The 13868-nt window shown below is 45.5% G+C and overlaps 1 protein-coding gene across 31 annotated transcripts in view; it reads left to right on the top strand.

Moving 5' to 3' along the window:
• The window catches only part of LOC106024220 (protocadherin alpha-C2), a 190974-nt gene extending 177106 nt beyond the window's left edge, over positions 1-13868 (top strand). For all 31 annotated transcript variants that reach the window (XM_029119234.2, XM_029119222.2, XM_029119250.2 and 28 more), the window contains one exon: positions 10749-13868. In XM_029119234.2, coding sequence (XP_028975067.2) covers positions 10749-11050 — 302 coding nt within the window. In that variant the 3' untranslated portion in view covers positions 11051-13868. The remainder of the gene's footprint in view (positions 1-10748) is intronic.

The raw sequence follows: 13868 nt of genomic DNA, 5'->3' as shown, positions 1-13868 counted from the left end.
CGTGCGCTTGGCTCCCTGCTTGGTGTGCAGCTCTTGGTGTGACAGATGGAGCACAGCCTACGCCCAGATTAACAAACTCACATTAATGAAATCAGGTTTCTGCATTCTGGCTAACTCCCCTTCTCAGTGCTCTTCAACTCCCCCTCTCCTCCCTGGTTTTCATCCCTCCGTTTTCCAGCTCTGTCTCTGAATAGGGTGCACGCACAGGGAATCACACGGGGCTATGCGGGGTCTCAGCCGTATCCCGGTCAGAATGGGAGAGAGGAAGAGAGGAGATTTAAAGAGCATTGTGAAGTAAGATTGAGTTCGTGGGGAGGCAGGGAGGGAAGATGGGAAGGTAGGAGGGTGGAGTGGGAGAGGGTGACTGGAAGAGTTTGACAATGACTTACAAAAAATAGACAGACAGACACACAGGGGCAGGGAGTAAAAACGAGAGAACGAGCGAGGGTGGGGGAAGTGAAAGGAGGGAGGGCGTATGAGGCTGCTGTTGCTAGGGGAGAGCGAGCGAAAGAGAGGGGGAGAGAGAGCTTGCAGCGTTATTCTCCATCAGCATCAGCAGTGTCGCCGTGACGCCCAAGTCCTACCGCTTCACTGGAGGATGCAGTTTCCACGGCAACCATTCATAGCCCTGAACTAAGTGTTGAGAGAGAATGAGAGATGGAGAGATAGAGACAGAAGAGGAGATGGGTACAGAATCATAAATAAAGAGTAGGGACAGAGAGAGGAGGAGAGGTGGAGAAAGATGGAGAAGTAGAGAGAGACTGAGGTGGAGAAAGATGGAGAGACATGGAGGGGGAAGGAAAGAGAGATAGTATAATGAGGGTGTTGGAAGAGAGATGGAGAGACAGGACGTGAGTGGGTGGAGGTTAAAGTCTTGCCAGTGAACAGAGACAAATTGGGAGTTGGCGATTAGTGAAACAATGGGGGAGGGAATAAAGATCAGTCGAGAAACGTTGTAGCTACAACTGTTCAATGCCGACCACAACTGCTGGCATTGTTTGCAGAAAACGGTTTCCTCCATTGTAGCTAAAGGGAGTATGGTGCTTTTTGCTGTTAATATTTTTAAATATTCAGTATAATTTCTTTGCAAAAAAATGAGTTTTGGCAAAAATTGCCGCACAAGGTTGGTGGCAGAACATAGACTTCTCATGTTGCTTATAAATGCGTTTAATTTTACCTTTTGATTATATTCAGATTTCTTCGGGCTTGTAGGAATGTTCTGCTTAGCATAATGTTTGAGTCCTTATCTCAAGTTATTAGCATTGTAACAATGTCAGCTTCAACCAGTAAAATAGGTATGTGGCTAACTTTTACTATAGCAATGTCCAGAGTATTCAGCTCCTACCCTACAAGGTCCGGAGCCTGGTCGTTTTCTGTTCTACCTTGTGATTAATTGCACCACCTTACTGTCCCAGGTCTAAATAAGTATCTGATTAGAGGGTTGTTATTAATTAATGGAGTGGAACTGGCTTTGAGGGCCAGAAATTAACACCCCTAGCAGGTCAACTGCTTTTACAATCCTAGTCAACACTAACTGCATCCAAAATAGGTGTTTTCTAAATATGACAACCAAATATAATCCTAGCTACAATACAGCCATCAAAACAACATCAATAAGAACCACACCCTTTAGAAATAATAATTTTGTGTATCTTGGATATGTTCATTGGGGGCTGATGGGATGGCCAGTCTTTCTGTCACCGCAATTCGAAAGTATGACTGACATCAGTGTGTCATACACTATAACTGCATCTGTTCTGCCAAAGAGAAGAAGATATAAGGATAATCTAGTTGAGTGGAAGCTTGCCGTAACTTTGTCAGCATTCAGCTTGATTTCTTGGTGAGACAATCTTAGACTCTCCTGTACCTGCTGTGGATTTGCCAGGACGAGGCAAGGCCATAATCAGATTTGGTATGGGATAAAAATTGGAAAATAAAGAATACATTTAAAAAAACGTTTTGGACAGCATGTTAATGTCCATTCACAAATGTTTATTTGAAAATGTAAATGTATTTCCACAGAGACCACTTTTTGTCTCTCAAATCCATTGTTACAGTTATTAGCTATAAAGGCACTAGGAAATGAGTCAAAACACCTCAGAACTTTACAAGGCATCAATAATAGTTACAAAGTGCTAAAAAGAGTTACACATCCTCTCCCTTAACTTAAATTTCACTATTGTATCGTCGCAGGAATTAATTGTCATGTGATCAGTGGTAAGTAGATAAAATCAATTTGAAAGGTGGTTTTTTTTATAGAGGAATACAGTCCTTAGAGGGGGAAAGATGTGGAGTAACTGGGAGTGTGTGTGTGTGTGTGTGTGGGGGGGGGGGGGTTGAGGGAGTGAGGGTGAGAATGATGGGTGAGAGGGAGTTAGGGGGAGAGGGAGTGAGGGCAAGAGTGGGAGTGATGGGTGAGAGGGAGTGTAAGGGAGGAAGGGAGAAGGAGTGAGGGAGTGAGAGGGAGAGAGACTGACCTACATACACAGGAATCTGCTGTACTGCAGAGGTAGGAGGCAGGTTCAGTGCAGAGGTAGGAGGCAGGTTTAGTGCAGAGGTAGGAGGCAGGTTTAGTGCAGAGGTAGGAGGCAGGTTTAGTGCAGAGGTAGAGGCAGGTTTAGTGCAGAGGTAGGAGGCAGGTTTAGTGCAGAGGTAGGAGGCAGGTTTAGTGCAGAGGTAGGAGGCAGGTTCAGTGCAGAGGTAGGAGGCAGGTTCAGTGCAGAGGTAGGAGGCAGGTTCAGTGCAGAGGTAGGAGACAGGTTTAGTGCAGAGGTAGGAGGCAGGTTTAGTGCAGAGGTAGGAGGCAGGTTTAGTGCAGAGGTAGGAGGCAGGTTTAGTGCAGAGGTAGGAGGCAGGTTTAGTGCAGAGGTAGGAGGCAGGTTTAGTGCAGATCTCTCCATCCTTTTTTGCATCACTGCTGTATTTGATGACACACACACACACACACACATGCAGACACTTACAAACACACATAAACAGACACATACACACAAACACATTGAGGAAGAGTGGTGGGTTGGATTGAGGGAGAGTGATGGGTTAGATTGGGGGAGGGTGATAGGTTTGATTGGGGGATGGTGATGGGTTAGATTGGGGGAGGGTGATGGGTTAGATTGGGGGAGAGTGCTGGGTTAGATTGGGGGAGAGTGCTGGGTTAGATTGGGGGAGAGTGCTAGGTTAGATAGGGGGAGAGTGCTGGGTTAGATTGGGGGAGAGTGCTGGGTTAGATTGGGGGAGAGTGCTGGGTTAGATTGGGGGAGAGTGCTAGGTTAGATAGGGGGAGAGTGCTGGGTTAGATTGGGGGAGAGTGCTGGGTTAGATTGGGGGAGAGTGCTGGGTTAGATTGGGGGAGAGTGCTAGGTTAGATAGGGGGAGAGTGCTGGGTTAGATTAGGGGAGAGTGCTGGGTTAGATTAGGGGAGAGTGCTGGGTCTTCTAGCTGCTCAGACAGAGGTTATGTGGTGAATGTTATGGTCTGTAGGACAGAACTCTCTGGAACCTGCCTGGGGCATAACGCTCAGGATGGGAGGCCTGGACCAAGCTGTTCCTATATACTCTCCAAACCTCTTTTCTTACCTACATTTTCCTCCGGTCATTTCTGACTTCTATCTCTGTCTTCCTTTTCTATTTAATTTCTGCTCCATCTTATTGTTTCACATTCTCCCTTTAACACCCCTCCAAACATCATCCCCCTTCCTCCCTATCGTCCTGTGCCCCAGTCTGAAAGCTTTCCTGTCATCCCCCTTTCTTCTCTCTGTTCTACTGAGAATACATTTGTTCCTTCTAGTCTGCTATTTAGTCATGTCACTATTAATGACTATATCATCTTCATTAGAAGCCTTGCTCTCATTAATATGAACACACACACACACACAAACACACACATACGTTGACACACATACACACAAACACGTACAGGCACATATACATACTTGGATGTGGCTTCTCTTTGAGAGGGTTTTTAAGAGTGTCTCTTGGGAGAGCTTGTCTCCACCATCTGTCACATGATCCATCTGGGCCTCACACTTCAAGGTATGCGTGCGCGCACACGCGCACGCACGCACGCACACACATACGCACACACACTCACACACGGAGTGAAACACAAACATGCAATCGCTCTAACCAACACAGTCTAATTGCTCATATAAAACCTAACCAGTAGCCATCATTTTACTTCGACACATACATCCACCAGTTAGGGGAATGTATGATAATTCATGCAGACACACACACTCTCATCACCACTCTGGCACAGGCAGCAGAACACAGATGCATGAATAACAATTAGGTTTTGAGGAGATGGCAGTATTACTTAGTATTTGGAGACATAGTCTGTCATGATCCACACTGGCTCCCAGTGCGCAGGTGTTTTCACAGAGAAGGGCGTGGTCCCAGGCCAGAGTGATTGCAACGAAGCCGGTATCCTTCAGCACTGCGGTGACTGGGAAAAAAATCTGCACTTTCAGGATTTTTTTTCCCTAGCAGCTTTTCTGCCTTTTGGTTGGATGGCATTTCGTACCCGCATCCTTACACCTCCTCTCCTCTTCCTCTATCTGCTCTTCCTCTCTTGCCTCCTCCTATTATGTAACGCTGCACTGCGCTCCACTGCAATTCTGCCCAAGCGCCCGATGGATGTTGGGTGAGAGGAGGGGATGAATAAAGTATACCTGGCAACATGGACCTCCTGGAAGAGAACCTTAGGCAGAGCGATGAGAGGGGCACTCACAAGGACAGACAGACGGACAGAAGAAGAGTTAGGCCACAGTAGTAGAGTGTATGGCTCTATCAAAACACCTGCGCAGTGTGTGCGACTGTGTGTTTGTATTATGTACATGTCATGAAATGCCGTGTGAGAGTGTCCGACTAGGATTTTTCTTTTATAAAAGCAGCAAATGATAGGATGATACTGAAATGTGTAGAGATCTACTGTTTGAGAGATACTTGGTCACAGAATTAGAAAATTTGACAGAGATACTGTGATGCCGATAGTCTGGTAGAGATACTCTGACACAAGGAGACATTCTCTGATAGATACTCTGACACAAGGAGACATTCTCTGATGGATACTCTGACACAAGGAGACATTCTCTGATAGATACTCTGACACAAGGAGACATTCTCTGATAGATACTCTGACACAAGGAGACATTCTCTGATGGATACTCTGACACAAGGAGACATTCTCTGATAGATACTCTGACACAAGGAGACATTCTCTGATAGATACTCTGACACAAGGAGACATTCTCTGATAGATACTCTGACACAAGGAGACATTCTCTGATAGATACTCTGACACAAGGAGACATTCTCTGATAGATACTCTGACACAAGGAGACATTCTCTGATAGATACTCTGACACAAGGAGAGGTATTCTGATAGAGGAAGAGCGTCACACGCCACTTAAGTGCAGTTTAGATAAAATAACATTTCTTTATACATTTCTTTAGCCACGCTGGCACATGCGGTCCTGTCTCTGTGTTAGGCTGTGGGGTTGTCTCAGTGAAAAACAAACAGGTCTCCTCACTGATGTGCCTCTTAGTGATCACTGATGGACAGACTGTTTCATTTCCAATCCCACTGACGTTTCCATAATAGTGATAGGCCCTATTAACGCTCTATCAATAACTGGAAGGAACCAGTGTTTGCTGGACCAGGCTTCACACTAGATTAGACGAAAGGTCAGAAGAAATTAGAGTCATAGAGAGGGAGGGAGGGAGCAGGGGAAGGAGGGAGGGAGCAGGGGAAGGAGGGAGGGAGGGAGGGAGCAGGGGAAGGAGGGAGGGAGGGAGCAGGGGAAGGAGGGAGGGAGGGAGGGAGCAGGGGAAGGAGGGAGGGAGGGAGGGAGCAGGGGAAGGAGGGAGGGGAGTGAGTGTATTTTTTTTTTTGCACTGCAACAGCCATCGACAAATCAGATAGTTGCTGTGTGGATCTGTGCTGGGCGAGGCTTGGGCCTTTGTTGCCATCCTGATTGGGGAAGAGGGATAGAGACATGGTGGGGAGGGGGACTGGAGGAAGAATGTTAAAGAAGGTTAGATGGGGAGGAAGAGATGCTGGAAGGGAGGAAAAAGAATCAGAGAAAATGACAGACTCCATTTCAGTTTTGTCTCTGTTTAATCTTTTTCTCCATTTCAGTTTTGTGTCTGTTTAATCTTTTTCTCCATTTCAGCTCTGTCTCGGTTTCAGTTCTGTCTCCGTTTAATCTCAGTCTCCAATTCAGCTATGTCTTCGTTTGGTCTCCGTTTCATCTCTGTCTCCGTTTCAGTTTTGTCATCATTTCAGTTGTCTCCTTTTCAGTCTCAGTTTTAGTATTATGTCTAACCCAAATCACAGAGGAGGTGCTAGGTGAGTATTCCCAAAACCATGGAAGTGGATAGAAAGATGAAGACAAAACTGTAGCATTACTAATGGCTTCAGACTGAATGGAGGGGGGGGGGGGTGGATGGATCTATGTGGAACAAGATTTGACATGCAGTCAGACCCAGTCAAGAAGCTTTCTGATTGGTCATGATATGTCAGAGACCATCATAAGGTCATTGTAGCCAGCCATAATGTTGTTGACCCTGTCTTGCTCTGTCTAGTCCTGTTGCATTTGTCTGCCCTCTCTTATAGTGACTCATCCCTCTCTCAGGGTCCTCTTTGTTTGTGATGTTTATATCAGGGGCAAGGGTGTCTCATCATCTGCCTCCACCATTCGACTGAAAAATTGTCATTTTTGAATGAATACCATGCTACTTTCTAGAATGGCTGTCTTGGGTTTTTCCCATGGTTCCTCTTATGTTGTTTTCTTCAGATAAAGAGCAAAATGGGATCACATTGTTGGCTGGAAGTCAGATAAGGGCATTCAGTTGAAGTTGATGCAAAGGGAGAAAGGGTTCTCTCAAGGCGAATTCGTCTAACTCTCACTGTTTTCGAGTCTGAGAGAAAGAAAGAGAGAGGAATGAAGAAAGCAGAAAAAGAAAGAAAGGGATGAGAGCAAAAATAAAAAGGGAGGAATGGAAAAGAAGAGCAGCGACTGTTGTCCTCCTACTCTACTCCTACTCTTGTCCTCATCCTCTGTCTTTCTGTCTGTCTGGCCCACTCTGTCTATTCGCACATCTCCCGGCTCTGATGTCACAACCAGTTGTGACCAGATAGCACTCCTGGCTTGAATAGGAAGTGAAAGGTAGAACTCAGAGTTAGAGTCTATGGGCCAGGCTAGTCTGTGGTATATGCCTTCCCATAGACAAGGCAAAATGACCACTGGGAGTGAGAATGTGCTCTATAATAATACCACCAACCCAGTTCTCCATCGTTCTACCAACGCTTTCACAGTTCACTGCTCTTCACACCAGAAGCATTGGGTTGGTTTAAGCATATATTAGTTAGAAAGAGTTGCCTCCATATTTTAACAATGAGGTATAATAGTAGTGTCTCATTAGAATGGTGGAAGTTGAGGGTGAATTGTACAATGTCTCATGATAATGGTGAACAGTAGGGTTGAATAAGACAATGTCTCATGATAATGGTGAACAGTAGGGTTGAATAAGACAATGTCTCATGATAATGGTGAACAGTAGGGTTGAATAAGACAATGTCTCATGATAATGGTGAACAGTAGGGTTGAATAAGACAATGTCTCATGATAATGGTGAACAGTAGGGTTGAATAAGACTGTCTCATGATAATGGTGAACAGTAGGGTTGAATAAGACAATGTCTCATGATAATGGTGAACAGTAGGGTTGAATAAGACAATGTCTCATGATAATGGTGAACAGTAGGGTTGAATAAGACAATGTCTCATGATAATGGTGAACAGTAGAGTTGAATAAGACAATGTCTCATGATAATGGTGAACAGTAGGGTTGAATAAGACTGTCTCATGATAATGGTGAACAGTAGGGTTGAATAAGACAATGTCTCATGATAATGGTGAACAGTAGGGTTGAATAAGACAATGTCTCATGATAATGGTGAACAGTAGAGTTGAATAAGACAATGTCTCATGATAATGGTGAACAGTAGGGTTGAATAAGACAATGTCTCATGATAATGGTGAACAGTAGGGTTGAATAAGACAATGTCTCATGATAATGGTGAACAGTAGGGTTGAATAAGACAATGTCTCATGATAATGGTGAACAGTATGGTTGAATAAGACAATGTCTCATGATAATGGTGAACAGTAGGGTTGAATAAGACTGTCTCATGATAATGGTGAACAGTAGGGTTGAATAAGACTGTCTCATGATAATGGTGAACAGTAGGGTTGAATAAGACTGTCTCATGATAATGGTGAACAGTAGGGTTGAATAAGACAACGTCTCATGATAATGGTGAACAGTAGGGTTGAATAAGACAATGTCTCATCAGAACGGTGAAGGTCAGTGGTGTATCAGACAATGTTTCATCAGTCAGAAAAGCTTACTGCAGTGTTCGACTCCACGTTAGAGATTAGGACTGTTTGCATTGCAGGGGACGTCACACTCCTTCCGCAACCTGCTGGGATTTACTCCCCATCCATCACTATGAACAGCTCCAGCAGAAAGCCTGGGACCGGACAGGAATGAGCAAGAGGGGACAAATGTTGGCTTCGGTGTTGCCAAGAGGAGGGGAGGAGAGCGAGGTGGGGAGGAGAGAGCAAAGTCAGATAGAAAAAGGGTGGGGGAGGAATGGAAATGGAGAAGAGATGAAAATTGAATCTGGTAGGGAGTAAGTGGTGGGGGCAAGAGTGGATGGGGGTTAGAGCATTTCACAAACACCATCATATTCCATGGTTTTAATCATTTTAATGGTCATTCATTGTCAGAATGTGTTTTTGTTGATTCCGTTTACTATTGTGGATAGGACTCACAAATGCTTTGGGCTAAAACGAACTATTTCAGTCCCCTTTGAATTCTGAGACGAAGTGAGGAAACGGAGAGAAGTGGTGCATTGTTAGAATAGAACATAACTGTTCTAGTTCTGTCTTGTAGTCATGAGCTCGGCTTGTTTGCTGTTGAGGTGAAGTGGATCTGTGTTTGTGTTCTTTTGAAGCTGTGTGAGAATGTCTCCACTTGGCCACTTCAATCACCACCTGCTCTGTGAGCCATGTAATGCCTGATCACTACTGACTCCCTGAACTGTTGCCCTGTCCCAAAGGATGGCCTTCTTTTCCACTGGGTAATCCTTAAAACTTGGTTCTCCCAGCCCACTGTACACTTTGCCTGTGTACAAGGTGTTTAGACGGCCTTTAATCCAGTTGTCAAGACAAGGGTTGATGTGAATGTGAGCTGAAAGTTCTTTGACTTTCCGTGAGCTGCATGGTCTGGAAATGACAGACTAACTGTCCCATAGCGCCCGGGTCCTTCCATACCCTGGGTGTTATGAGGCCAGCCCTCCCTCTTCCAGACACTTCCTTCTGCATGGATTAACTCAGTTTGGTTAATGTCCCCTTGGAAGGAAGTCAACAAGTGAGGTAGAAGAAAGAGGAGGAATATGGTAAGGAATGACAACAAGTAGGTCATAGGTCATAGTGAGGAACCAGAAAAAGTGACATGGCATGTTTTTTCCAAGGTGGAGGGTGGGTGGTTTTGTGTGTGTAGGAGACTGAGACAACAGGGCCATGTAGTTAGAACAGTCTTCTCTGGATCCCTGGGCTGTAGAGTTGGGAGCTGTGTTGCAAACCATGGGTCCCCAACCCCCACACAATTTGAATTTAGCAGAGTCACAGTGTTTGACCGACCGGGCACCTCTGCCAGCCCATCCCCTTTAATAAGGAGTTATTTGTGTGAGTGCCCCCGCACCTTTAATGGTGTTACTTATGTGTGCGGAGGAGCCCTCTCTCTCCCTGGGCAGACTGATTAGTTCGGGTGGGCACGGGTAGAGCTAAAAGCTCAGCCAAGAGCAACTGTGCTGCAGTGAGTCACACTGTGTGTCTGGAGACTGAGGTGACAGGATAGAGAGGCTGTTTCACACCTGCCTGTCTGAAAGCACTGAGCCCAGCCTCTTTTAACTAACCATAGACCATTTCCAGTGCTGAGTATTGGACCGGGTTTTGGTTCACTGTTGATGAGACCACACACTGACACATCCTACGCACGCACACATAATTTTACTGAGTATACTCTAGAGTCTTCAGCCTGTAGCCCTTTTAAACCAATCCACCATCAGTGTTGGCCCTTCCAGAGTCATCTGTGATTAAAGTTGAAGTGCGGTCGTCTCCCAGAACATGCGCTCAGCGTGGAAACCGTTTGCTCTCCTTTAAGTGACGTCTTTATTCCCTGACCTTCCCCGCCTCTCTGCGTGATGGCGTGCTTCATGTCTAATCGCACAGCACCAACCGGGGGACTTTAGATTTGGCAAGGAGAGGCGGGGACAGGCGCTTTGATTCTGTGCAGTGGTTTATCAGTGCAACGTTTGAGGCTTGCATTTCAAGTCGCCGCCACCTTTAAGATGGGGGGTTAGGGCTGTTTCTGTGGATTAGTGATGTCACAGTAGAGGTCAGGGCGATAGGAGAACTCCTGTGGTGGGCGTTTCCGTGAGGCTGTGGGCTACGGTGCTACCCCAGTGGATGCCACGAAGGGGGGGTGGGGGGGGGCACGGCTTTAGGTGGCCGACATCTTTCCTGCTTCCGTAACCGCGACGATGACGACAGCCAGCCCACTGACAATAACACACAGTGTCTACGTGGTGTCATTGGACCATAACTGTCTGGCAGCACGTCGGCGATGACGATAGGGGCTACTACAACCACATTCATACCCCTTCTTCTTGTGTCTTTAGATGCTGAGGGTGGAGAGGTGTCTCCTCCCATGGGAGCCGGAGTGGACAGCAACAGCTGGCACTTCCGCTATGGCGCCGGCGGCCCTGGAGCGCCCCCGCAGCACCTGAAGCCCGGGGAGGTGCCTCCAGAAGCCTTCATCATCCCTGGATCTCCCGCCATCATCTCCATCCGCCAGCAGGGAGGAGAGGACGACAAGAGCGACTTCATCACCTTCGGAAAGAAGGAGGAGGCCAAGAAGAAGAAAAAGAAGAAGAAGGAGAAGAAGGATAAGAAGGATAAAGGGAAGGATGATGATGAGTAGTGGAGGAAGAACAGGAGGAGGAAGAGGACCGGAGGGAGTTGATAAAACAGAGATACCAACCAAGTCCGCTGGGAATCAAAACATTGTCTCTGTTTAAAAAAATATATATGTCCTCACCAAGATTACTGTCACCACCACATCCCTTACTGAGGTAATTGATAAATCATACCTTGGTGAGGAAAACAAATGTATTCCATGCCCACAGTGGCCTATAAACCCTGAGCCAAACAAGACCTTCTCAGCCAGGGGATTAGAGCTAGTATCCCCCCAACCCTCTGCTTTTTACCCGTGGACAGGTTGGCAGCTCTGTCTTATGCGTCCCCTCCCACCACGTTGTAAACTCACATCTCTTTAAGAGGAAACAAACATCCAACGAAAAGATGAACACAGCTCTGTGCCAGCCTTGTAAAAAGAGCAAAAAAGAAAAAAAACAGGAAAGGTCAAGACGAACCAATAGGAAGTAAACGAACGATGACACGCAGTTTAATGTTTGTGATGTAGAGCTGGACACTCACACTTGTAAATAGCACCGGAGAGAGTGACTGAAGCTGAGGTTAAAGGTCAACTGGACACTGCTGCTGCTTCCTGTCATGTTCTCTGTCTATCAGTGTTCCCGAGACAGCAAGGAAAACATGACTGTCAATGACACACACACACACACATACAGTAACAACATGGAAACTGAGAACACCTGAGACCTGGAGAGAGGTGCATAACAGCCAATAAAACAACAATGTAATGAACACACAACACAAGTTGTAGAGAATGCAAGCTCCTCCCCAGCAGCACGGTCACCAAAGCAGTACACAGTAGTTCTACTCTCTCAGGGTCGACAGGGAAGTTTTTCCTGGTTGGTTCGCTCTTTCGGGACAATGACATTCCTTCTCTCTCAGAGCAGCCAACAGCTGAACGCAAACAGGGAGATACAGTGAATGCCAAAAAGGATGAACACTCATCGGATTTTCTTGAGAACGAAAGAGGGACGAGTCCAGTTGGCCTGATGTTGAGAGGTTTGGATCTGGAGTCTTGCAGAACAACAGGAGTGTCTCGAGCTTGGTGAGCTCTTCTCCTCTCCCCTGCCACTTAGCAAAAGCCTGACGCTTTCTGCTCTGAATGTTTGGTAGCAACCATCCCTCACCTGATAACCAACATCCTCCGCTCCAAGCACCCCCACACCCACCCTCAACGCCACCCTTTCCCCAACCACAGACTGCTTCTTCACATGATGATGATGATGATAAATTGTGAAGTTTTTCTCTTTTTATTTGTTCTTGGAGAAGAGCCGCAATTTCCTAGTCAGTTATTTATTTATTTTTTTGCATTAACTGACCTGCAGTCAGTGCTTCTGCTTGTCCACCCCCCTCGCCATGTCCTCTGTCTCTCCATGGACTCTGCCTCCAACTCCCTGTTCGTTCATGGTGAACTGGGAAGGCCTATTCTGAACATTGTGGTGTGCTGGAGACAGCATGGAGTAATGTGAACGAGGCCTGAGGAACCCGGTCGGGGCCAGGAGTGTATTATTCTGTGAGCTAATGTCAGATGTCTCTAAGTGCAAAACGGTTCAGTGCTTTTAACTTGTTAATACTACGCTGTCCATTCCTATTTGTGGTCCTTGGCAAGAGGAGATGAGGTGGGATGGAGACAGGGAATGGGGTGGAGGGCTGAACAGGGTATCAAGGGCTAGCCCTGTCCTCCATGTTCCCAGGTAAACATGTGTTATTATAAAATTCATTATGATTGGTGAATCCAAACAGTTGGCCACTCATTGGCTTTTATGCACATGATAAAAGTAGAGTTAGATTTGCTATTCATATATAACCTCGGCATTAATAAATGCAATGTATAGCCTAATTATACAACTTTTAATGAATAAGTAAGGGAATCTTAGGATTCCAACCCCACAGCTCTATCCCACCAATCCTCTCTTCACGAGGTTTTATAAAGGGGCGGAGACATGCTTCAGCCCTGCTTCTATTGGTCCCCCCTTCCTCTGCCTGTAAGTTGTTGCCACGCCCCTCATGTTTTGCGGCTCAGTATGACGTCACTCCACAAAAGAGGCTGCTGCATGTAATTTTCAAAGGAAACACATATTATATAGAGAAATATATATATAGAAATAGATGGCTATGATTTTATTATTTTCTATTATCATTTTACTTCATGACTCGCACAGGAGATATTTGTATGTACCGTCTCTGCCAAGCATCTTCTACATATTACACCTCCGCACTCCACAAGACAGTGGTGTTGTACGACGTTAACTAATCCTCTTAGATATTTGTAAATGCTACAGTGTGATGCCCTTGAACGCAACTTTGTTTGATTTCATTTGATCGAAGTATTGTTTTTGTTTTCGAGAACAAGTAAAGAAAAGAAAATGGAGAAAAAAAAATATTTGTGTCTGGCTTTGACATTATGATCTAACTAACAGTGTAATATTGTAACTGAAATATGTATGATCCTACAATGAGCTTTTTGCCTCCCTTTCACCCCCTTTCAACAGAAAAAAAGGAAAAACTATGAAAAAAATGTATTCCAATGTAAAAAAATGGTATATGTATTGTATGCTTGTATTTAGTGAGCGTTCACGCTGTCATTCTTTATCAGTGTATGGTGGTGACCAATGGTGGCGCTGTACTGTCCCACTGGTCAGTACAGATCTGTTGTAAAACCTTTTTTGTACACCTGCTCATCTACTGTGATGGTGAAGTAGTGAAATTTCATTTATTTCTGTTTTTTTATTTTACCTAAATGGATACAGTGGTAATGTGTTTTGTTTATAAATCACTAAATAAAGTTTTCTTTCATAAAAATGAGA

The sequence above is a fragment of the Esox lucius genome, chromosome 4 (assembly GCF_011004845.1).
Source record: "Esox lucius isolate fEsoLuc1 chromosome 4, fEsoLuc1.pri, whole genome shotgun sequence".
In the NCBI taxonomy this organism is placed as follows: domain Eukaryota; kingdom Metazoa; phylum Chordata; class Actinopteri; order Esociformes; family Esocidae; genus Esox; species Esox lucius.
The sequence above is the reverse complement of the archived record's forward strand: the minus strand, read 5'-3'. Positions and strand labels throughout refer to the sequence as shown.